Raw genomic sequence first — 22,989 nt, 5'->3', positions numbered from 1 at the left:
TTCCATACACATACCACCCTCTGCGTGAAAAAGTTGCCCCTTAGGTCTCCTTTATATCTTTCCCCTCTCACCCTAAACCTATGCCCTCTAGTTCTGGGCTCTCTGACCCCAGAGAAAGGACTTTGTCTATTTATCCTATCTATGCCCCTCATAATTTTGTAAACCTCTATAAGGTCACCCCTCAGCCTCCGACGCTCCAGGGAAAACAGCCCCAGCCTCTCCCTGTAGCTCCAACCCTGGCAACATCCTTGTAAATCTTTTCTGAACCTTTTCAAGTTTCACAACATCTTTCCGATAGGAAGGAGACCAGAATTGCACGCAATATTCCAACAGTGGCCTAACCAATGTCCTGTACAGCCACAACATGACCTCCCAACTCCTGTACTCAATACTCTGACCAATAAAGGAAAGCATACCAAACGCCTTCTTCACTACCCTATCTATCTGCGACTCCACTTTCAAGGAGCTATGAACCTGCACTCCAAGGTCTCTTTGTTCAGCAACACTCCCTAGGACCTTACCATTAAGTGTATAAGTCCTGCAAAGAGTTGCTTTCCCAAAATGCAGCACCTCACATTTATCTGAATTAAACTCCATCTGCCACTTCTCTGCCCATTGGCCCATCTGGTCCAGATCCTGTTGTAATCTGAGGTAACTCTCTTCGCTGTCCACTACTCACATCTACTGCTCTGCCCTCATCCAAATTAGGATAAGTAGGGAAAGTGTAAGGTCCATTAGCATGGAGCCAGAGCATACAGCTAGGGTTCTAAATGAATACTTTGTGTCGGTATTCACTAGTTGTGGGTATAGAAATCAGGGAGAAATACTGTGATATAATTTTTAAAATTAGCATAGACAGAGAGGAAGTTTTAAGTGCTTTGGTAGGAAGTCTCCAGGGCTGGACAAAATTTATCCCAGACTGTTGAGTGAGACAATGGAGGAAATAGCACTAATATTAAAGGAAAAAGGATGACTAGAGAGAGAATAGGGCCACACAAGGATCAAAGTGGACATGTATGTATAGAACTAGGAGAAAGTGAGGACTGCAGATGCTGAAGATCAGATTTGAGAGTGTGGTGCTGGAAAAGCACAACAAATCTGGCAGCATCCAAGGAGCAGGAGAATCATTGTTTCATGCCTAAGGAAAGGGCTTGATGAAGGGCTTATGACTGAAATGTCAATTATCCTGCTCCTCAGATGTTGCCTGACCTGTTGTGCTTTTCCAGCACTACACTCTTGATTTATGTGTAGAACCACAGGAGATGGTCAAGGCTCTCAACGAAGATTTCTCCTCTGCGTTTACCATGGAGAAAGACATGAAGACTTGAGATTTTGAGGAAGTTACTGGTAATATCTTGCGGACAGTCCATATCACAGTAGAGAGGTGTTGGATGTATCAGAACGTATGAAGGTGGAAAATCCTCCACTAGATATATCTGAAAACATTGCAAGAGGCTAGAGAAGAAATTGCAGGGGCCCTGGCTGATATTTTTGCATCATTGTTAGTCATGTGTGAGGTCCCAGAAGACTGGAGGGTAGCAAATGTTGTGCCATTATTCAAGAAGGGCTGCAAAGAAAATCCTAGGAACTATAGACTAGTAAGCCTAACATCAGTAGCGGGTAAGTTAATTGAGAAGATTCTGAGGGATAAGATATACATGCATTTGGAAAGACAGTGTTTGATTAGGAGTAGTCAGCATGGCTTTGTGAGTGGGAGGTCATGCCTCACAAATTTGATGAAGTGACCAGTAAGGTTGATGAGGGCAGAGTGGTAGACGTAGTCTATATGGATTTCATTAATACCTTTGGTACGGTTCCACATGGTAGGCTGCTATAGAATCCAGGGGGAGCTGGCAAATTGGCTTGATGGTAGGAAGCAGAGGATAATAGTGAAATGATGTTGTCAGACTGGAGGCCTGTGACTATTAGAGTGTGTCAGTGCTGGGCCCATTGTTATCTCTCTCAGTGATTTGGATGAAAATGTACAAGGCATGATTAGTAAGTTTGCAGATGCCATTAAAATAGGCAGTATCGTGGACAGTGAGGAAGTTTATCAGAAATTGCAGCAAGATCTTGATCAACTGGAGAAATGGGCTGAGAAATAGCAAATGGAGTTTAATATGGATAAGTGTGAAGTCTTGTATTTTCATTGTGTATGGTTGGGCCTTAAGGAGTGTAGTGGAACAGAGGGATCTTAGAGTTCAGGTTCACAGTTCTCTGAAAGTGGAGTCATAGATAGATAACGCAGTGAAAAAGGCTTTTGGCACACTGGCCTTCATCAGTCAAGGCACTGAGTATAGAAGTTGGGAAGTTATGTTGCAGTCATACAGGATGTTGGCGGGGCCACATTTGGAGTATCATGCTCAGTTTTGGTCGACTTATTATTGGAGGGATGTTATTAAACTGGAAAGAGTACAGAAGAAATTTACAAGGATGTTACCTGGACGTAGTGGTCTGAGTTATAGGGAAAAGTTGGACAAGCTAGGAATTTTTTCTTTAGAGCGTAGGTACTGCGGGGGGACCTTATAGGGGTGTATAAGACCATGAGAGGCATGGATAGGGTGAATGCATTCCGTCTTTCCCAGGGTTGGGGAATAGAGGACTAGAGGGCATCAGTTCAAAGTGAGTGGGGAAAGAATAAAAGGAAAGTTGAGGGGCAACTTTTTTACACAGAGTGTGTACGCAAATGGAGTGAGCTGCCAGTGGGAGAAGTTGAAGTGGGAACATCAGTAACATGTAAAAGGCATTTGGATAAACACATGGATAGGAAAGGATTAGAAGGATATGGCCTAGCCCAGTGAAATGGGGTTAGTGGGATGTACATTTTGGTTGGCATGGACCAGTTTGGTCCAAAAGGTGTGCTTCTGTGCTATAGGACTCTATGCCTCTCTATGATGCTGGAATTTTCAATTCCTGTCTGATCACAGGTGAGGTACCAGAGGACTGAAGGACAACCAATGTCATACTAATATTCAAGAAGGGAGGAAGGGATAAACTGAAAGAAAGACTGATTTGAGACTGAATTAAAGGAACTTCTTCAACAAGAGAGTGGTGAGCCTGTAGATTCTGTGCCATAGAAAATGGTTGAGTCCAAAATATTGAATGTTCTCAAGAAGAACATTGATACAGTTCTTAGGGTGAAAGAAACCAAAGGGGTGTGGGCCAGTGAGAATAAGGTTCTGAGTTGGATGATCAGCCACAGTCATTAAGAATATTCAATATAGTTTTGTTAAGGGGAAGGTCATGTCTGACCAACTTGATTGAATTTTTCAAAAAGCTGTTGATGAGGGCAATGCATTTGATGGTAGTCTTCTTGGGCTTCAGCAAAACCTTTGGAAAGGTCCCGCGTGGAAGACTGACAGTGAACATTAGAGCCTATGGGATCCAATGATTTGTCTAGATTAGATTACTTACAGTGTGGAAACAGGCCCTTCAGCCCAACAAGCCCACACCGACCCTCCGAAGAGCAACCCACTCAGACCCATTCCCCTACATTTACCCCTTCACCTAACACTACGGGCATTTTAGCATGGCCAACTCACCTAACCTGCACATTTTATTTGGACTGTGGGAGGAAACCGGAGCACCCGGAGGAAACCCACGCAGATACAGGGAAATGTGCAAACTCCACACAGACTGTTGCCTGAGGCGGGAATTGAACCTGGATCTCTGGCGCTGTGAGGCAGCAGTGCTAACCACTGTGCCACCCCGAATAGGATCCAGAATTGACTGAGTGGCAGGAATCAGAGTGTGATGGTTGAGGGGTGTTTTGATGACTGAAAGTCCTTGTCTGGTGGAGTTCTGCAAAGATCTGTGTTTGGAACCTTGCTGCTTGTGGTATATATGAATGATTTAGACTTGAATGTAAATCAGTAAGTTTGCAGATGATACAAAAATTGGTGGAATCATAAATAGTGAGGATAGTCTTGGATTACAGAGAGTACAGCCTGGCTAGTCAGATTGACTGATCAGTGTCAGATGGAACTCAATCCGGATAAGTGTCAGATCATGCACTTTGGTAGGAGAAGCAAGGCAAGGGAATACATGATGAATGGTAAGAGCTTGAGAAGCACCTGAGAATCAGAGGGGTCCTGGTGTGCATGGTCACTGGTCCCTTAGGGTAGCAGGACAAATGGATAATTAACAGATAGATAGGAATTCATTGCCACGGAGCGCAGTGGAGGTCAGGACGTTAAATGTCTCCAAGGTAGAGATTGATAAATTCTTAATCTCGCAAGGAATTAAGGGATACAGGGAGAGTGCGGGTAAGTGACGTTGAAATGCCCATCAGCCATGATTGAATGGCAGAGTGGACTCAATCGGCTGAACAGCCTTACTTCCATTCCTATTTCTTATGTTCTTATAAAGTAGTTAAGAAGTTCAAAGAGGTTATACTGGAGCTGTATAAAACATTGGTTAGGCCCCAAATAATGTATTGCATGCAGTTCTGGAATCCACACAATAGGCGGGATGTGACTGTATAGGAGAGGGTGCAGAGGAGATTTATCAGTATGTTGCCTGGGCTGGAGAGTTTAGGTATGAAGAGAGATTGGATATGCTGGGATTGTTTTCCTTGAGGAAGAAGACTCTGAGGAAGGACATGAATGAGATATTTGAAATTATAAGGGGCATATGTAGGATAGGCAGGATAGTACTTTTCCCCTTGGTGAAGGGATCAATGACCAGGAGACATAAATTTAAGGTAAGGGACAGGAAGTTTAGAGGGATATAATAAAAAAGGTTTTCACCCAGAATGCGATGGGATTCTGGTACTCATAGCCTGTAAGTGTGGTAGAGACAGAAAGCCTCATAACATTTAAGAAGTATTCAGGTGTGCAGTTGCAATACCAAGGATATGGCCAAATGCTGGAAAATTAGATTAGCATAGTTAAGTGATTGTATTTGAATCAGTGTAGACTTGACATTTATAACTCTATGGAGCCTTATGGAGCAGGGACTGAGGCCAGGGTATTTGTGTATCTGTAAGTTTCGGATGTGTTACTTCACCAGCCTGATGCTAGAACCTCAGGACCACACAGTACTGGTGCTGCCTGGGCAATGATCCTGGGCAGAAGCAGTGGGAAGTTGATTCGCAAAAGGAATCTATTTGACTCCTCATTTCAGCGGCCGCTCTCCAAATAGGGAATTCTCCACATAACCCTCTTAATTGTTCCATGTTAGTGTATTTCAGATCCTATCCAGTCGCTGCATGAAACCATTTTTCCTTATGGCACAATTGCTTCTTTTATCAATTACATTGTATCTTGTGAATGTGAATTAAGTACATGATGCAGAGAGATAATGAGCTGTCATGTCTTGGACCATTCAAGGGAAGCTATCTAGGCAACGTCTCAGAGACTGGGTCGAAGGTCAACCATTGTGGAGCTACTATCCAGTACATTGAAAACCACTGCAAAAATGCGAGAGGAGAATACAGCAATCACAGGCTGAAGTTCATCAAGGAGGAGTTGAAGGATAGCATGGAGGAAGTGAGGGACAGTGCAGCGGAAGTGAGGGACAACATGGAAAGAGCTGAGGCACAGTGCAGAGGAACTGAGGGACAGTGCGGGGAAGAAAGGACTCGATGGAGTCCATGGACTCCATGGAGTCACTTATGGATAATGCAGAAGAGCTAAGTGACAGTTTGGAGGAGCTGAGGGAGGGATAGTGCAAAGGAGCTGAGGGACAGTACACAAGTGTGAGGAGCTGAGTGACAGTGTGCAAATGTATGGAGCTGAGGGTCAGCGCAGAAGAGCACAAGGACAGTGCAGACAAGCTGAGTGAGAGTGCAATAGAGCTGACAATGCAAAGCAGCTGGGGGACAGTGCAGAAGAGCTGAGGTACGGTGCAAAGGAGCCGAATGACAGTGCAGAGGAAAGTGAGGACTGCGGATGCTGGAGATCAGAGTCAAAAAGTGTGGCCCTGGAAAAGCACAGCTGGTCAGGTAGCATCTGAGGAGCAGGAGAGTCAATGTTTTGATTATAAGCCCTTCATCAGGAATCAGAATCTGGCTGTGCTTTTCCAGCACCACACCTTTTGACCCTTGAATGACAGTGCAGCAGAGCTGACAGACTGTGCACAGGAGCAGGGTTTCCATGGAGGAATGAAGAGATAAGGGACACTGCAGAGGAGCTACGAGACAGCGTGGAGTACTTGTGTGAGAGTGTGTAGGGATTAAGGAGCTGATGGACAGCACTGAAAAGCTGAAGGTCAGGGATGGTGCAGAGGAGCTGAAGATTATCACAGAAGAATTGAGGGACAGTCATTGGAGCCGAGAGATAGGACAGGGGAGCTAAAGGACTCTACTGAAGAGTTGAAGAATTTAAAATGGACCTGTGGGTCAACATTTTTACACAGAGTGTTGCATAAATGGAATGAGCTGCCAGATGAAGTAGCAGAGGTGGGCACAATACAACATTTAAAGGACATTTGGACAGGTCCATGGATAGGGAATGTTTAGAGGGATATGGGTTACATGCAGGCAAAATGGGACTAGTTCATTTTAGGAAAACCGGTAGGCATTGACAAATTGGGCTGAAGGGCCTGTTTCAATGCTGTATGACTCTATGACAGTGTGGATGAGCTGAGGAACAGTGTGAAGGAGCTGAGAGACAGTGCAGAGTAACAGAGGTTCAGTGCAGAGTAATTGAGAGACAGTGCAGAGGAGCTGAGGGACAGTGCAGACGAGTGAGGGACAGTGCAGACGAGCTGTGGGATATTGGAGAATTGCTTAGAGACATAATAGAGGAGCTGAGGGACAGTGCAGAGGAGGTGAGGGCCAGCAGGGAGGACCTGAGGGAAAGTGCAACTGAGCTGACAGATAGTGCAGAGGAGCTCAGTAAAAGTGCACAGGGATTAAGGAGCTGAAGGACACCACGGAGTAGCTAAGGTTCGGTGCAGAGTAGTTGTGAGACACTGTGAAGGAGCTGAGGAACAATCCAGGGGAGGTGAGAGGTAGTGCAGAGAATCTGAGGGCAAGTATAGAAGAGCATAGGGACTGTGCATAGGAGCTGAGGGACAGTGCAACAGAGCTGACAGTGCAGAGGGGCTCAGTGAAAGTGCGCAGGGATTAATGAGCTGATGGACAGTACGGAGGAGCTGAGGTTCAGTTCAGAGTAGTTGATTGACAGTGTGGAGGAGCTGAGAGACAGGCCAGGGAGTTCAGGGACAGCAAGTAAGAGCTGACAAACAGTGCAAAGGAGCTGGGGGACATTGCTGAAGAGTTGGGGGACAGTGCAGAGGAGGTGAGAGGCAGTACAGAGGAGCAGAGGGACAGTGAGGAGGAGCTGAGGGATATCGGAGAATTGCTTAGAGACATAATAAAGGAGATGAGGGACAATGCAGAGGAACTAAGATTCAGTGCAGAGGATGGGAAAAACAACGTGGAGACCTGAAGGACCTCAGACAGGCACTAAGGCATAGCATAGAAGCGTTGAGGGACAGTGCAACAGAGCTGATAGACAGTGCAGAGGAGCTAATGGACAGTGCAGAGCAGTTGAGGGACAGTGCAAAGGAGCAAGGTGAAGGTGGAGGATTGAGGAGTTGAGGGACAGTGTTGAAGAGCTGAGGGAATGGTTTGCACCTCAGCTATTATGGTGCCCATCTCTTCTAAAATGAAGAAAAGTTAGTGGACTTGAAACATTAACTCTGCCTTCTCTCCACAGGTGCTGCCAGACCTGCTCAGCATCTCCAGCACTTTATGATTTAGTTTTTACTGAAATGGACAAAGGCCTCCAACCCAACTTATATTGTTTGTGGATATTGAGACTTCTCTGCGCATGTTTGTGCTTCTGTGGTACCAATTATTGCAGGTCTTACCCTGCCAGACAGTTCTGTGATTCCTAACATAGGTCAGATGGCCACAATCATGGAGACTTATCTATTTGCCCCAGACTTTATTCTTTTTTTTACACAGATTCACTTACAGTTACTAGAGATAAAAATCCAGCACAATTCCAAAATAAATCAGAGTTAAAAATCACACAACACCGTTATAATCCAACAGGTTTATTTGGAAGCACTAGCTTTCAGAACTAGAGCTCAGGTGAAGAAGGAGCAATGTTCTGAAAGCTAGTGCTTCCAAATAACCTGTTGGACTATAACCTGCTTTGTTATTTTTAACTTCATACACCCCAGTCCAACACCAGCATCGCAAAAAATAAATCAGCTAACTGCAGTAATATTCTCACCACTCCACCCTGAGGCATTCGCCACCTGATAATGTTCATCCCCTGAAAATGGTCACATTTCACCAATCTTCACCTTGATAACGTTCATCCCCCACAGTAATATTCAACTTTTGACTCGATTCATCGCCAGCAACATTCGCCCCAGACGATCGTCACCACTCGACAGTGATCACCGCTCGATTGTTATCACCCTCAACAATATTCACCCTTTGACAAAATTTACAACCCTCGACAATATTCGCCCTGACACCATTCTTCTGTCACAATATTCACCACTGACAATATTCCTTCCTTGACAATGTTCACCCCCATCAATGTTCATCCCAACAATATTCATCCTTTGACTATATTTACCGCTGACAATATTCAACCCCCACCAATATTCATTCCTTCCGACAATATTCACCCCACTGACAATGTTCCAATACTGGCAATGTTCGTACGCTGATATTGTTCACCTTCTCGACAACGTTCACCCCTCAAAACTCTTGACCCCTGACCACATTCGCCCTGATAAATGTTCAACCCCTGAAAATGTTCATTCCTCCCCCATTCACAACAGTGCTTGCTCCCCACAGTGTTCAACCCCAACACAGCTGACTCTCCAGTGTTAATACCTCCTTCACCCCACTCTCCCAACTAATTTTCTGGAATTGTTGACTCAGAAATTTAGGCTCCAAATAGTTCAGAGGTAGTTTACAAGACTAATACCTGGAATAACTAGGTTGTCTTTTGAAGTTGGATGGAATGGGCTTGTTTCCACTGTAACTTAGAAGAATGAGGGTTGACTTGATTTAACTGTACAACATCCCAAATGGTCTTGACAAGGTTGATGTGGAGAGGACGTTTCCTCTGAAAGTCGGCCAACAACTAGAGTGCACTGCTTGAACGTAATGTTGCCCTTTCACAGAAACACAGAAAGGTGTAATGGAGCAGGAGGTCATTTAGGCTACAGTCCTTGCAATTGGCTCATTAAGAAAATATGACTGGTTTGTGCCAATCCCCTACTTTTCCCCCCACACGCTTGCACACTATTTTTACAAAATTTGTATCTATTCTTCGTAGTCCAGATCTCAAATGTTTTGATTAATAATGTAATGCATATTTATAAACACCGGGCACCAGTGATTGTGTAAGTACCTTTCTTTTAATGTTTCGTGGGACGTGAGCATCACTTGGCAGTATTGCCCATCCCTAGTCGTCTTGGAGAAGGTGCTAGCAGCCCTCTTGAACCTCAAGGAAACTGTTGCTGATTTTTAGATAGCCTCTGTTCTTCAAGGCAAACACAGATACTACTAACTCTTCAGCTTCTCATCAAACGTTGAATTCTTTTGCAGGATAGCGCTCCCTGCCTGCACACGGCTACAATCTGGAGAGAGTTTTTGTGATAGTCTGTCAGTAAATTAGCGGAGACGGGCTGAGACTGTTCATGCACAGTGCCCTGAAGTTATAGGTGGCTACAGCAGCAGCCAGAATATTGTTGCAGCGTTAGATTAAACACAGTAAATACAACACAGGATTTTTGTTTTGGGTAGGGAGAGGGCAATAATGTTGCCGCCGTGTTTCGTGGCGTTTAGAACAACAAATGCATCCGGAGAGAATGACCCAGTTAGAGGGAGGACCCTAAAGATGGCAGCGAGCAGAACTGATCTGGTAAGTGAGGATTGTATCTGGATGGTGGTGGTGAGAGGAGCCGGAGTTCCTCAGCAGCGGGCAGCTCGTGCCGTTGTACACATTGTAACATGTCGAGCCTTGTTGTTACAAAACAAGGACACGAAATGTCCATCTTTATTCGGCTGATTCCGACCCGTCAGTGAGATTGCGGTTGGGATAGGGCTGGAGATTGTCATCCCGCTCGTATTCCATGAAGAGTAAGTAGGACGTGGCACACTCATGGGCAGTCTATCGCCTGGTTGCGGCCACCGTTCTAGTCCATTGAGTTTAACAACAAGTACAGATTGCAATTTCTCCCGGCTTTACTGCTGAATAGAGTTAACTATTACATGTAAAAATATAATAATTCATTTGTCATATGGAGAATTATGGTGCTACGTTTAACTGTGAAAAGATAACTCTATTCAGCAGTAAAGCCGGGAGAAATTGCAATCTGTACTTGTTGTTAAACTCAATGGACTAGAACGGTGGCCGCAACCAGGCGATAGACTGCCCATGAGTGTGCCACGTCCTACTTACTCTTCATGGAATACGAGCGGGATGACAATCTCCAGCCCTATCCCAACCGCAATCTCACTGACGGGTCGGAATCAGCCGAATAAAGATGGACATTCCTGATGAAGGGCTTTTGCCCGAAACGTTGATTTCGCTGCTCGTTGGATGCTGCCTGAACTGCTGTGCTCTTCCAGCACCACTAATCCAGTGTGTGATAAGACACTAGCTGGTTCAATTCTGGGAAGCCCATTTTAGGAAATGTGGGAAGGCACAGAGTATAGAAGAAATTTATGTCACGGATTTTCGGGATGAATTGTGTTGTTAACTCGATGATGTTAGGACTTTTTCTTGAGAAACTGAGAGGAGATTGCAAAATACCATTCAAAATCATCAGTTTGTCTGGACATAGCGAATAGGGAGAAACTTCCTGGTCATAAAGAGTTGAGAACAAGAGGAGATGTAGTGAAATTAATTGGCAAGAGAAGCAAATGAGAACTTTTCCTTGATGTGGTTGGCATCTGGTATGCCCTTCGAGAGAGTGAGGGTGGAAATTGCAAAAAGGTGTCAGTTATTTGAAAAGAGACAATGTGCAGGGCTACTGGGAAGAAGGTGGTAGAATGACACCCAGTGATTTGTTTATCTAGGGAGCTTGTATAGACTTAGAGTCAGAGAGATGTTTAGTACGGAAACAGAGGCTTCAGTCCAACTCATCCAAGCTGACCAGTTGTCATTAATTAGTCTAGTCCCATTTGCCCATATCCCTCTAAATCCTTTCTATTCATGTACCGATCCAGATAGCGTTTACATGTAATTGCATACATAGTTCCTTGAAAGTAGAGTTGCAGGTAGATAGGATAGTGAAAAAAGCATTAAGTACGCTTTCCTTTATTGGTCAGAGCATTGAGTATAGGAGTTGAGAGGTCATGTTGCAACTGTACAGGACATTGGTTAGGCCACTTTTGGAATATTATATGCAATTCTAGTCTCCGTCCTATAGGAAAGATGTTGTGAGACTTGAAAGGGTTCAGAAAAGATTTACAAGGATGTTGCCAGGGTTGGAGAGTTTGAGCCAAAGGGAGAGGCTGAATCGGCTGGGGCTATTTTCTCTGGAGCATCAGAGGCTGATGGGGGACCCTACAGAATTTTATAAAATCATGAGGGGCATGGATAAGGTAAATAGACAAGGTATTTTCCCTGAGGTGGGGGAGTCCAGAACTAGAGGGTATAGGTTTCGGGTTAGAGAGGAAAGATTTAAAAGGGACTCAATGGGCAACTGTTTTCACACAGAGGGTGATGTGTGTTGCTAGGCCAAATGGCTGCCTCTTAACAATTTCGTAATTCAGATACTGTATCTGTTTGAGTATGATTATTTTGAGGTGTTCTTGCTAAATTGTCCAGATTGTAATTATAAACTGCAGATTTTTGTTTCTGCCTATCAACTTGATAGTAATTACACTGAAATGTAAATCAGTTTTGCTCAATTTATAGTAACCAATTTAAAAAGGGAAGTTACCTTGACACTGTTTGTAATGTGGAAATGTACCTTTCTATATACAGTTGCAGACTAATAAGTATGTTTACAAAGTTTAGATATTTCCAATATTAGCTTTCGTTTTTGTTGTGGTAATGAGCCTTGTGTTGTTTGACTCCAATACAGTACATTGTCTATATATGAATGTCCTTCAGTTAAAATTGCAGCTCATTGAATGAAATTCATTGAATTAATTATTGATCTGATTAAGAAATTTGTTGAGCAGGAGGTGAGTGAGAGTAGAGATAATAGGGAGAGTAGGCACAGTGGTACTGCAGCCACATATTGCCAGGGACCCGGGTTCGATTCCAGCCTTGGATGACTGCCTATGTGGAGTTTGCACATTCTGCCTGTGTCTGTGTGGATTTCCTCCCACAGTCCAAAGATGGGCATTAAGTGGATTGGCCATGCTAAGTTGCTGTGTAATTTCCAAGGACGTTTAGGTTAGGTAGTTTAGCCATGGGAAATGCAGGATTTAGGGATAGGGTAGGTGGTTGGATCTGGCTGGGATTTCCTGAGGATTGGTATGGATTAAATGCCTGCTTCTACACTGTAGGGATTCTATAATAATAAACAGGTATGTTAATTGACAGAATGTAAGAAATAATGTCTGGATTTGTTGGGGAATAAAATCCTTCAGTTGTGTGTAAGTGTACTTCTGGTTATAAATTTAAAATAAATGATGTCGTGTAAGGATTTGTTTTGGGCTTCAATTATTTGCAACACATAAAGACAGCTCAGTTGTTTGGGTAGGAAGCTGTCAATCCAAGTTGTCTAATGACAGAAAGATAATGGCAATGTTAGCAGCATAGGTAAAGCATAGAATTATAGAGATTAAGTGAAAAGCAAAACTACGACCAGTGGATTTCAGTATACACAATCATTCATTTTGGAATGAAAACAAGATTGAACAGAGGATATCTTCCAAAGGATGAAAAACTAGAAATACTAATGGTGAATAGGGTTTTGAGGGTGCAGAGGTATACCGCATTAAAATATTGTGTATACGTCCAGGAAATAATGCGAACAAACTACCTAACCTATACATCCTTAGCATGTCAGAATGTCAGATCTCCAATGTGCGTCAAGTACTGGAATGCAACATGAAGTATGTTGCTTACACATTGTCACACTAACATTCTGGAATTATACAACACATGCTATAATTACATTGAAAATTTGGAAAAGAAAGTAAACAAAAAAATAAATAAGTACATCTCTACTCCAAAGTTTAATGTTTGTGGTATTCTGTGGGTAGTTCATTTGCCTCAGAGTTGAAATCCCAGCAAAATGATCCCTTCCTTTGTGAGTACTTTTCTCTTAGACTGAACTTAATTTATGTTTTAAAAGGAGCCAATTTATCCAGGCTTCTTTGAGTTAGCAAAATGAGTTTATAAATTACTAAATGTGTGAAGACTTAGTAAAGTAACATACATTCACATAGATTTGAAATATGAGGTAAGATCAAAAAGATTTTAAAAATCAGTACTGAATTGGTTTGGCTGCTAGCCAGTGAGGGAAACTCTTTATCTGAAGGACAAGAGTAACTAGAGGATCATTATTTCACTGTAATCTTCACAGCTTACTAACATTCAAATCAGTGCTGATATTCATAACAGGATTCAGGAGAGTTGAAACTGGCTTTTTAACCCCTGCCCGTGTGTATTATTCAAAAGGAAAAACACAATTATATCGTCACTGTGGGACATAATTCTCAGGGACAGCTTTTGGTTGAGTAGAATGTTGTCAGTTTCCTGATACCTTTGAAGTCACAAGAGATCACAGTCCAGATCGTTTGAAGTTTATTGTACAATTTTAGGTATTACTTACTATTATTCCTCCAGAAATTTTGCCAGCTAGAATTCACACCAGTGTTTCTTTTCTTTCTTATTTTGTTTGATTTTTGTATTCAATTCCCCTTAAATTATAAAATTCTATTAGCTAATCCAATTATTTGTTGTACCTGAATAATTTTATAATTCACTAGTATACCCAGATTTATTTGCATCACCTCAATCTCTCACCATTTAGATAATTTGCTTTTTATTCTTCCTGAGAAAATGGACAATTTCACACATTCCTACATTATAACCTATTTGCTGAATCTTTGTTCATTCACTTAAATGATCTTCCGTAACTGTGTTGTGTCCTCTTCACAACTTACTTTCCTACCTATTTTTTTGACAATCAAGTCTTCTGTCTTATCATGTTAGTCATTTTTATAAATCATCAGCAGTTGTAGCCCTAGCACTGATCCCTGTGGCACAACAGTTACTACATTTTGCCAACCTGAAGAAGATCATTTAGACATGCCACCAATATACTTCCCATTACACAATGAGCTTTTAATTTCTGGCAGTAATCTCTCATGTGGACCTTATCAAATGTCCTCTGCAAAAATCAGTAAAGTACATGCACTGGTTCCATTTTCGCCAGAACATGTGGTACCTCCTCAAAGAACTGAGGAGAACCATTTGCAAAATCATGTAATTCTGCCTGAGTATCTTCAAAATACTCAAATACCTGCTGTAAATCCTTTAGTAATGATTTCTTACATTTTCCGTCTGCCAGATGTTAATCAAACTGGCCTAGAGCTTCCTGCTTTCTGTCTTTTTGAATAAATAAGCTGCATTCGTTATCTTTCAAAGGAATAAGAACATCGCCAAATCTCGGGAGATTTGGAAAATTAAGACCACCAATTGTCTCACAAGCCATGGATTTTAAGACTCTCGGATGAAGTCCATCAGTACATGGACACTTGTCAGCCCGCTCAGTATAACTTCTCCTTTAATTGTGGTTTTTCTATGTTCCTTCCTTGTGTTTCCAAATTTATCGCTACGTCTGTGATGTTACTTGTATCATCTACAGTGAAGACTGAACCGAAATACCTGTTCAATTCTTTTGCCATTTCCTGATTTTCTAAGATTAATTATACAGTCTGACTTTCTATGGGGCCAATGTTTACTTTGTTAATTTCTTTCTTAAAAATAAAAAAAAAATCTTGACTGCACTCGTTTCTCTCTCAAATTGACTGTAGAATTCAGCCATATGATGGTTGCTGTGACCTAGGGGATCTTCACTATGAGACCATTAATTTGTTCTAAGTCATTGCGCAATCCTAAATCCAGTTTACCATGCTCTGACAAGCTGTTCCAAGGAACTATGCTGAAAACAATTTATGAATTCCTTATCTAAGGTTCCCTTGGCCTTCTGAGTTTGCCAATCAATATGTAGATTAAAACTTCATTCAATTATCACTATACTTTTTTAACAAGGTCTCATTATTCCTTCTATTATGATCCACACAACTGATTGGAGTACTGAAGCTGAGATGATTGACCTCTAATAACTACAGACATCTTCCTTTGTGCCAGTTGTGACTCCAATCAATGAAGTATTTTCCTTCTGATTTCCACTGTCTTGAGTTTTGCTAGGACTCCATGATTCTACATTTGGTCAAACACAGCTTTGATGTCAAGGGCAGTCATTCTCATATAAGCTCTAGAATTCTCTTTTGTCCATGTGGGAATCAAGACTTTAATGAAGTCAGCAGTCGAGTAGCCCTTGCAAAACCCAAAATGAGCATCAGTGAGCAGGGTATTGCTAAGTAATTCTGCTTTATGGTACTGCTGATGACCCTTTTCTATCACTTGATTGATGATCATGAGTACACTGGTATTGGCCAGGTTTGATTTGTCCTGCCTTTTCAGTACAGTTGGCTAAGGGAGCAGCAAGTTCTGGAGCACAAGCCTTTGCCCATAGTCTTTGCATTATCCCATGCCTCCAACTATTTCTTGAAATCACAGAGAGTGAATCAAATTGATTGAAGACTACTATTTGGGAGACTGGAGATCTCAGGAAGAGGCCATGACGGATCATCCACTTGGAACTTCTGTCTGAAGATTGTTGACAAAGTCAGAAGTCAGACAATATCAGGTTATAGTTCAACAGGTTTATTTGAAATTACAAACTTTCAAAGTGCCGCTCCTTCCTCTGAAGTCTTGTGATTTCAAATAAATCTGTTAGATTATAAGCTAGTGTCATGTGACTTGTGACATTGTCCACCATAGTCCAACACTGGCACTTCCACGTCATGAAGATTGTTACAAATGTTTCAACTTTATCTTTTGTACCACTGTGCTGGGTTCACCCATTGTAAGATGTAGGAGTAGAAGTAGACATTCAGCACATCAAAGCTACTCTGCTATTTAATGAGATAGATGTTGACCTGTTTATCTGCAATTCTACTTTCCTGCTTTATTCCTATATTCCTTGATTTCCTTACTTAATGGCCATCCTTGTGGATGGGGATATTTACAGTGCCTCACTTGCGATGAGTTATTTAATTGTCCACCACTATTCATGATTGGATGTGACAGGACCACAGAGTTTAGATCTGATCCATTGGTTGTGGGATCCCTAAGCTCCATATATCAATTGCTGCTTTTGGTGTTTGGCATATATGTTAAATAATAACAGAAAATGTTGGAGGAACTCAGCGGGTACAACAACATTTGTGGTGAGAGAAACAGGCAAAAGTGAGGACTGCAGATGCTGGAGATCAGAGTCAAGATTAGAGTGGTTCTGGAAAAGCACAGAAGGTTAGGCGCATCTGAGGATCAGGAAAATCGACATTTTGGGCAAAAGCCCAACATTTAAGCCAGGCTCCTCTTCAAGTCCTTCTGTTCTGAAGGATTTGCTGCTCCATGATCTCTCTTCTCCAGGTACTTTCATTTATTTATTATAGATTAAGAACAACAGGTTTACAACTTATAAAGTCACAAACTTATGTCACATGCTAAAAGCCACAGTTTAGTGATGAAAAATAAATGGATTCCCTACGGTCTTTAAGTATTTTTTACTGCAGAAAAAGAGGAGAGAGAAAAATATACCAACTCCCTTTTCTGGTCATCTGAAGGCTTCTGGTTACCTTGTTCATACCCACAAGCTATTCAGCAACCTGGGAGCCAATTACAGTTGCTGGCAGACAGAAAACCTTTGTCATTGATAGTTGGTCAACATTCCACAGACCAGTCAGTTCCTTGTTGCTAGCTGAATATCACATTGTACACTACATTTTAACAAACAGTAATGTGAACACCACTTACAATAGTGCTGGTAACCTGCTTTTTAAAAAGTACAGCAATCCCTGTTCCATTTCTTTGATTTTAAAATATTCCTTTTCCCATTTCATTGTAAAATCAAAAGTGCAGAAAAATAAAAAGATGCAGTCTTTGCACTCAGCTTCTCATGCATACCCAGTCCAGCATTTATTTTCTTTAAGATTTGATCAGTTTGGTCAGTAGTGATATTACTGAGTGATATTTAGGGGCGGCACAGTGGTTAACACTGTTGCTTTAATAGCACCAGGAACCTGGTTTGATTACAGCCTTGGGCGACTGTCTGTGCTGAGCTCATGCATTCTCTGTGTCTGTATGGGTTTCCTGCAGGTTCTCTGGTTTCCTTCCACAGTTCAAGGTTGTGTAACATGAAATAAAATTACACCTGTAGTGTGCAGGTTGGGTTAACCATGGGAAAAACCTCATGCAGAATTACAGAGATGAGATAGGGTGAGATGTTGTGAGGTAAAAACAATGACTGCAGATGCTGAAAACCAAATACTGGATTAGTGGTTCTGGAAGAGCACAGCAGTTCAGGCAGCATCCAACAAGCAGCGAAATCGACGTTTCGGGCAAAAGCCCTTCATCAGGAAGGGCTTTTGCCCGAAACGTCGATTTCGCTGCTCGTTGGATGCTGCCTGAACTGCTGTGCTCTTCCAGCACCACTAATCCAGTATGAGATGTTGTGAGGGTCAGTGCAGACTCGACAGGCCAAATGGTTTATTTCTGCATTGTACGGATTCTGTCATTTAGACTCCCACCCAGGATACATTCTGTTCTTTTGTCACCCTCAGTACTTCCTCCCCGATGTTCAATGTGGAGGAGTACTGATTCATTTGCTGAGGGAGAATGGAGATTCCCAGGGCAATTCCCTTGCAACTATAAACCATTGTGTCACCACCTCAGCTGGTGGGACGGGACATATCCAGGGATGGTGATGGTAGTGTCTGTGACATTGTCTGTCAGGGATGATTCAGAAAATATGACTAAGTCAGGTTGTTGCTTGACTGTCTTTTAGTCAGCTCTGCTAATTTTGGAGTAGCTCAACATGCAGGCAGGAAGGAGGACTTTGGATTTCCATCAGGGCTGATAAATTGATGCCAGATGGTACCATTCCTTATTTGTTGAGACTTCTGAGCGGTTCAATACAGCTGAATGGCCAGATTTCCTCCTTTAAATTGAGAATATTCCCCATCATATTGTACAGCATCACCACTACACTGAATGTGACAGATTTCAAGGAGATTTATTAACTCAAGACTGGACGTCCATGTGAAATTGTGGGCCGTCAACAGCAATAGACTTTGAACATAGTTTGCAAACTCATGACCCTGCATATCCCTGAGCTGACCATTACCTATTATGGACCAAGCCAGACCCCCTCAAAATATTTTAAGAAGGTAGCCTAGACCCTAACTTTTTCTTATTTTAAAGGCAGATGTGAAGTGGATATTCCGGCTGTGATCCAGCTGCTCAAACCACTTGGCTTTAAGCAAAACAGAATTTATTTAACACTACAGTTGAAACACAAACAAAAGAAAATGGAATTTAGAATAACTTAACTATTGGAAAACTTAACTGACCTGATACAGCAACTTAACTCAGGAACTGTTCCAATCCAGTAAGATCCCATAAACACAACCCTTGGCAAAAAGGTAAATTGAAATGCAGACTCTTAGAGGAACAACATCTAAAGAGATTTCAAAGAGACAGAGAGTCAGTCAGGAATGATCTGCTGAAGGTTACAACCTTTTCTGGATCCAGCATCTTGTGACTGCCACAGCTAAACCCAGCTGGAAAAAGTGTGAAATGGGAGAACTAGCCACTCCTCTGCCATTGTTAAACTGGCACTTTCTAGGCCCCTCTGCCTTTACAGCCTCTCTTTTTAAAAAAATCCTCTTTGTTACTTCTTCAAGAATAGTGTCAAAATTGGTCTTCCTCAAATGTAGAACTTTAACTTTTAGATCCAGTCTATCCTTTTCCATCACTATTTTAAAATTAATAGAATTATGCTTACTGGCCCCAAAGTGCTCCCCCACTTATTTCCCAAGAGTAGGTAAAGTTTTTCACTCTCTTTTAGGACACCCACATACTGAATCAAAACGTTTTCTTGTACACACTTAACAAATTCTTCTCCATCTGAATCCTTAATACTATGGCAGTCCCAGTTTATATTTGGAAAGTTAAAATCCACAACAATTATCACCGTATTCCTCTTACAGATAACTGTGATCTCTTACAAATTTGATCCCAATTTACCGCTGACTATTAGGAGGGTCTATAAACAATCTCAATAAGGTGATCATTCCTTTCTTATTTCTCATTTCCACCGAAATAACTTCTCTGGATATATTCCCAAAAATATCCTTCCTAAGTACAGCCATGATGTTATCCCTAATCAAAAATGTCACTTCCCCCTCCTCTCTTGTATCCTGGAACATTAAGCTGCCAGTCCTGTCCATCCCTGAGCTATGTCACTGTGATTGCTATGATATCCCAGTCCATCTGGCTTCCCTGTTAGACCTCTTGCATTGAAATAGATGCAGTTTAATTTATCAGTCCTACCTCATTCTCTGTTTTGTTCCTGCCCACCCCGAGTGTTTGACTTGCTTTTCCCAACTGTACCAGTCTCAGACTGATCTTTTTCTTCACTATCTCCCTGGGTCCCAACCCCCACATTACTAGTTTAAATCCTCCTGAGCAGTTCTAACAAACCTCCCTGCCAGTATATTAGTCCCCTTCCAATTCATTGCAATCTGTCCTTGTACAGGAGGTAGTAGCCTGGTGGCATTATTGCTGAGCTACTATTCCAGATATTCTGGGGACTTGGGTTCGAATCCTGCCACTGCAGATGGTGGAATTTCACGGGCGACACGGTGGCACAGTGGTTAGCACTCCTGCCTCACAGCGCCAGAGACCCGGGTTCAATTCCAGCTTCCGTCTGTGTGGAGTTTGCACATTCTCCCCGTGTCTGCGTGGGTTTCCTCTGGGTGCTCCAGTTTCTTCCTACAGTCCAAAAATGTGCAGGTTAGGTGAATTGGCCATGCTAAATTGCCAGTAATATTAGGTGAAGGGGTAAATGTAGGGGAATGGGTCTGGGTGGGTTGCTCTACGGAGGGTTGGTGTGGACTTGTTGGGCCGAAGGGCCTGTTTCCACACTGTAAATAATCTAATCTAATCATTAGAGTACTGACGAGAATTGTAAAACTCTATGGTAGAGTCCTGTAAGGTCCAATTTCAGACCATGAACACCCTTCTCCATGCTCATATCCACCTCTATTTCATATGGAGATTTCTCATTACCATCTTACTCAGCATTTAGCTCCCTCAGGGCTTATCAGCAGCAACCCCTTTGTTTGCTTCTCTCTCTCTCTCTCTCTCTCTTGCATGATCTCATTTGTTTTATTCCCTCCTTTCCCAAGTACTCTCACTCATTAAATAAAACTGGGCCACACTTTTCCAGATGCTTTCAGTTCTGATAAAGAGTCACTGGACGTGAAACATTAAACTCACTTTCTCTCTGTACAGATGCTGTTGGACCTGCTCAGTACTTGCTGCTTTTGTCACACATTAATTTAGATTCCACTCACTTTTGATAAATGGCTTGATAACCTTGAATGAATGACAACCTCCTTAAATATGGCAGATTACCTAAATACTCAGAGTTAAAAGGGAATGGAGTAAGGGTATATGCCCGAAACATCAACTCTCCTGCTCCTCGGGTGCTGCCTGACTGGCTGCACTTTTCCAGCACCACACTCTTCGACTCTGATCTCCAGCACCTGCAGTCCTTACTTTCTCCAATCATTTTCACAGCTAGTGTCATACTTCAACAATGTGTATAATCACGGATCTCATAATCAGAGAAATATACAGCATGATTGAGAAAATTTGATCCGTTGTGTCTGCCAACCAATCACCCAGCCTAATTCCATTTAGCAGCTCTTGGTCTTTAGCCTTGTAGATTCAGGCACTTAAGCTGCAAATGCTGTTTCTTTTCAAATGCAGTGAGCATTTAGAATCATACAAGAGTTACCACACAGAACCAGGCCATTTGACCTGTCATGTCTGTGTTAATTCTTGGACAGAAAAATTTATCTAGTTCCACTCCCCTGTGTTCTCCTTCATAACCCTGCACACCTTCCTTTTTCAGAAAATAATCGCATTCCCTCTTAAATTTGTCAATTGAATCTGCCTCCACCACATTCTCAAGCAGTGCATTCTAGATTCTCACAACTTGCCAAGTTTTTCTTCATGTCACTGTTGCTTCTTTTCAAATTGTCTTAAATTGCTACATGGATCTCAACAATTTCATCATCATATCAATTTTGCTGTATTCTGTCCAGTCCCTCACGATCTTGAGCACGTCTATCAGATCTCCTTTTAACATTCATTTCAAGGAAATCAATCCCAACTGGACAAAATACTCCAGTTGAAGCTCAACCAGTGTTTTACATAGGTTTACCAGGATATTTTTGCTTTTATGTTCCATACTCCTCTGTTGGAACCTAGGAAAACCTACCTGCTTTATTAAACACACAGAACACTTCAATGATTTTTGTTTTAATGTACTCAGGCTGCTCAAAACCCACACCCCATTTGGAATTATGCCCTTTGTTTTATTTTAGATTAGATTAGATTAGATTACTTACAGTGTGGAAACAGGCCCTTCGGCCCAACAAGTCCACACCGACCCGCCGAAGCACAACCCACCCATACCCCTACATCTACCTCTTACCTAACACTACGGGCAATTTAGCATGGCCAATTCACCTGACCTGCACATCTTTGGAGTGTGGGAGGAAACCGGAGCACCCGGAGGAAACCCACGCAGACACGGGGAGAACGTGCAAACTCCACACAGAGAGTCGCCTGAGGCGGGAATTGAACCCGGATCTCTGGCGCTGTGAGGCAGCAGTGCTAACCACTGTGCCACCGTGCCGCCCATTTTGTCTCTGCATCTTCCTTAAAATCTCCGATGGTTGTCTCTGGACTGGAATTACTACATCTGACTGCATCCGCTTGTTTTTTCTACCAAAATGAATAATTTCTCACTTTTCAGCATCTAATTTTATCTGTCATCTAGAACAAGATACAAAGAGAAGAACAGCACAGGAATGGGCTCTTTGGCCCTCCAAACCTGTGCTGATCATCATGCCCTAACTAATCAACAAACCTACTGTCCTTATGCGGTCCATATCCCTCCCTATTCATGTAACCATCCTGATGCCTTTTAAATGTCACCGACTTCCACCCTCTCTTCTGGCATGCGTTCCAGGCTCCAACCACTCTGTGTGAAAAACTTTCCTCAAACACCTATCTTACACTTTTCCCCTCTCACCTTGAACCTGTTTCCCCTTGTAATTGAAACTTCAACCCTGGGAAGAAACTGACTATCTACCCTATCCATGCCTCTCATAATTTTGTAGATCGCTATAAATTTCCTCTCAGCTGCAGTATTTCCAGTGAAAACAATCTGAGTCATATTAATCTTTCCTCATAACTGATGCTGTTGAGTCCAGGCAACATCCTGGTGAACCTTCTCTGTACCCTCTCCAAAGCTTTGAATCCTTCTGGTGGTGGGACAACTAAAACAGCACACTATACTCCAAATGTGGCCTAACAATGGTTTTATGTAGCTGAAACATTGTTTGCCAACTCTTGTACGCCATGCTCTGGCTGATGAAGGCAAGCATGCCGTATGCCTTCTTAATTACCTTGGCCACCTGGCCATAATTTCCATCATCTGTCCGTTTTGAAGTTCAACACTATCCTCCTCTCAGGAGAGTGTTGCTGGAAAAGCACAGCAGGTTAGGCAGCATCCAAGGAACAGGAGAATCGACATTTCGGGCAAAAGCCCCTGCAGGGGCTCAGCCAATTCTGTGTCCATGTTGATTGTTCCTTATAAAATCCATGTGCTGTAACTTTACTCAAGTCTGTTCTCTAGGCTTTTAATCAAATCCTCTTGGAAGCCTAGGGA

The 22,989-nt window shown here is 42.4% G+C and overlaps 2 protein-coding genes across 3 annotated transcripts in view; one reads left to right on the top strand and one right to left on the bottom strand.

Moving 5' to 3' along the window:
• LOC140481532 (heparan-sulfate 6-O-sulfotransferase 2-like) overlaps positions 1 to 9,466 on the bottom strand; it is a 93,840-nt gene extending 84,374 nt beyond the window's left edge. Inside the window, exon 1 of the mRNA XM_072577886.1 lies at positions 9,330 to 9,466. The gene's annotated coding sequence lies outside the window, so the exon portion shown is untranslated. The remainder of the gene's footprint in view (positions 1 to 9,329) is intronic.
• A 39-nt stretch (positions 9,467 to 9,505) lies between these two features.
• uggt2 (UDP-glucose glycoprotein glucosyltransferase 2) overlaps positions 9,506 to 22,989 on the top strand; it is a 381,083-nt gene continuing 367,599 nt past the window's right edge. For both annotated transcript variants that reach the window (XM_072577884.1, XM_072577883.1), the window contains exon 1: positions 9,506 to 9,842. In XM_072577884.1, coding sequence (XP_072433985.1) covers positions 9,738 to 9,842 — 105 coding nt within the window. In that variant the 5' untranslated portion in view covers positions 9,506 to 9,737. The remainder of the gene's footprint in view (positions 9,843 to 22,989) is intronic.

Source organism: Chiloscyllium punctatum, chromosome 9, assembly GCF_047496795.1.
Source record: "Chiloscyllium punctatum isolate Juve2018m chromosome 9, sChiPun1.3, whole genome shotgun sequence".
NCBI lineage: Eukaryota > Metazoa > Chordata > Chondrichthyes > Orectolobiformes > Hemiscylliidae > Chiloscyllium > Chiloscyllium punctatum.
Note: the sequence above shows the minus strand (reverse complement) of the source record. Positions and strands in the feature narration are given on the sequence as shown.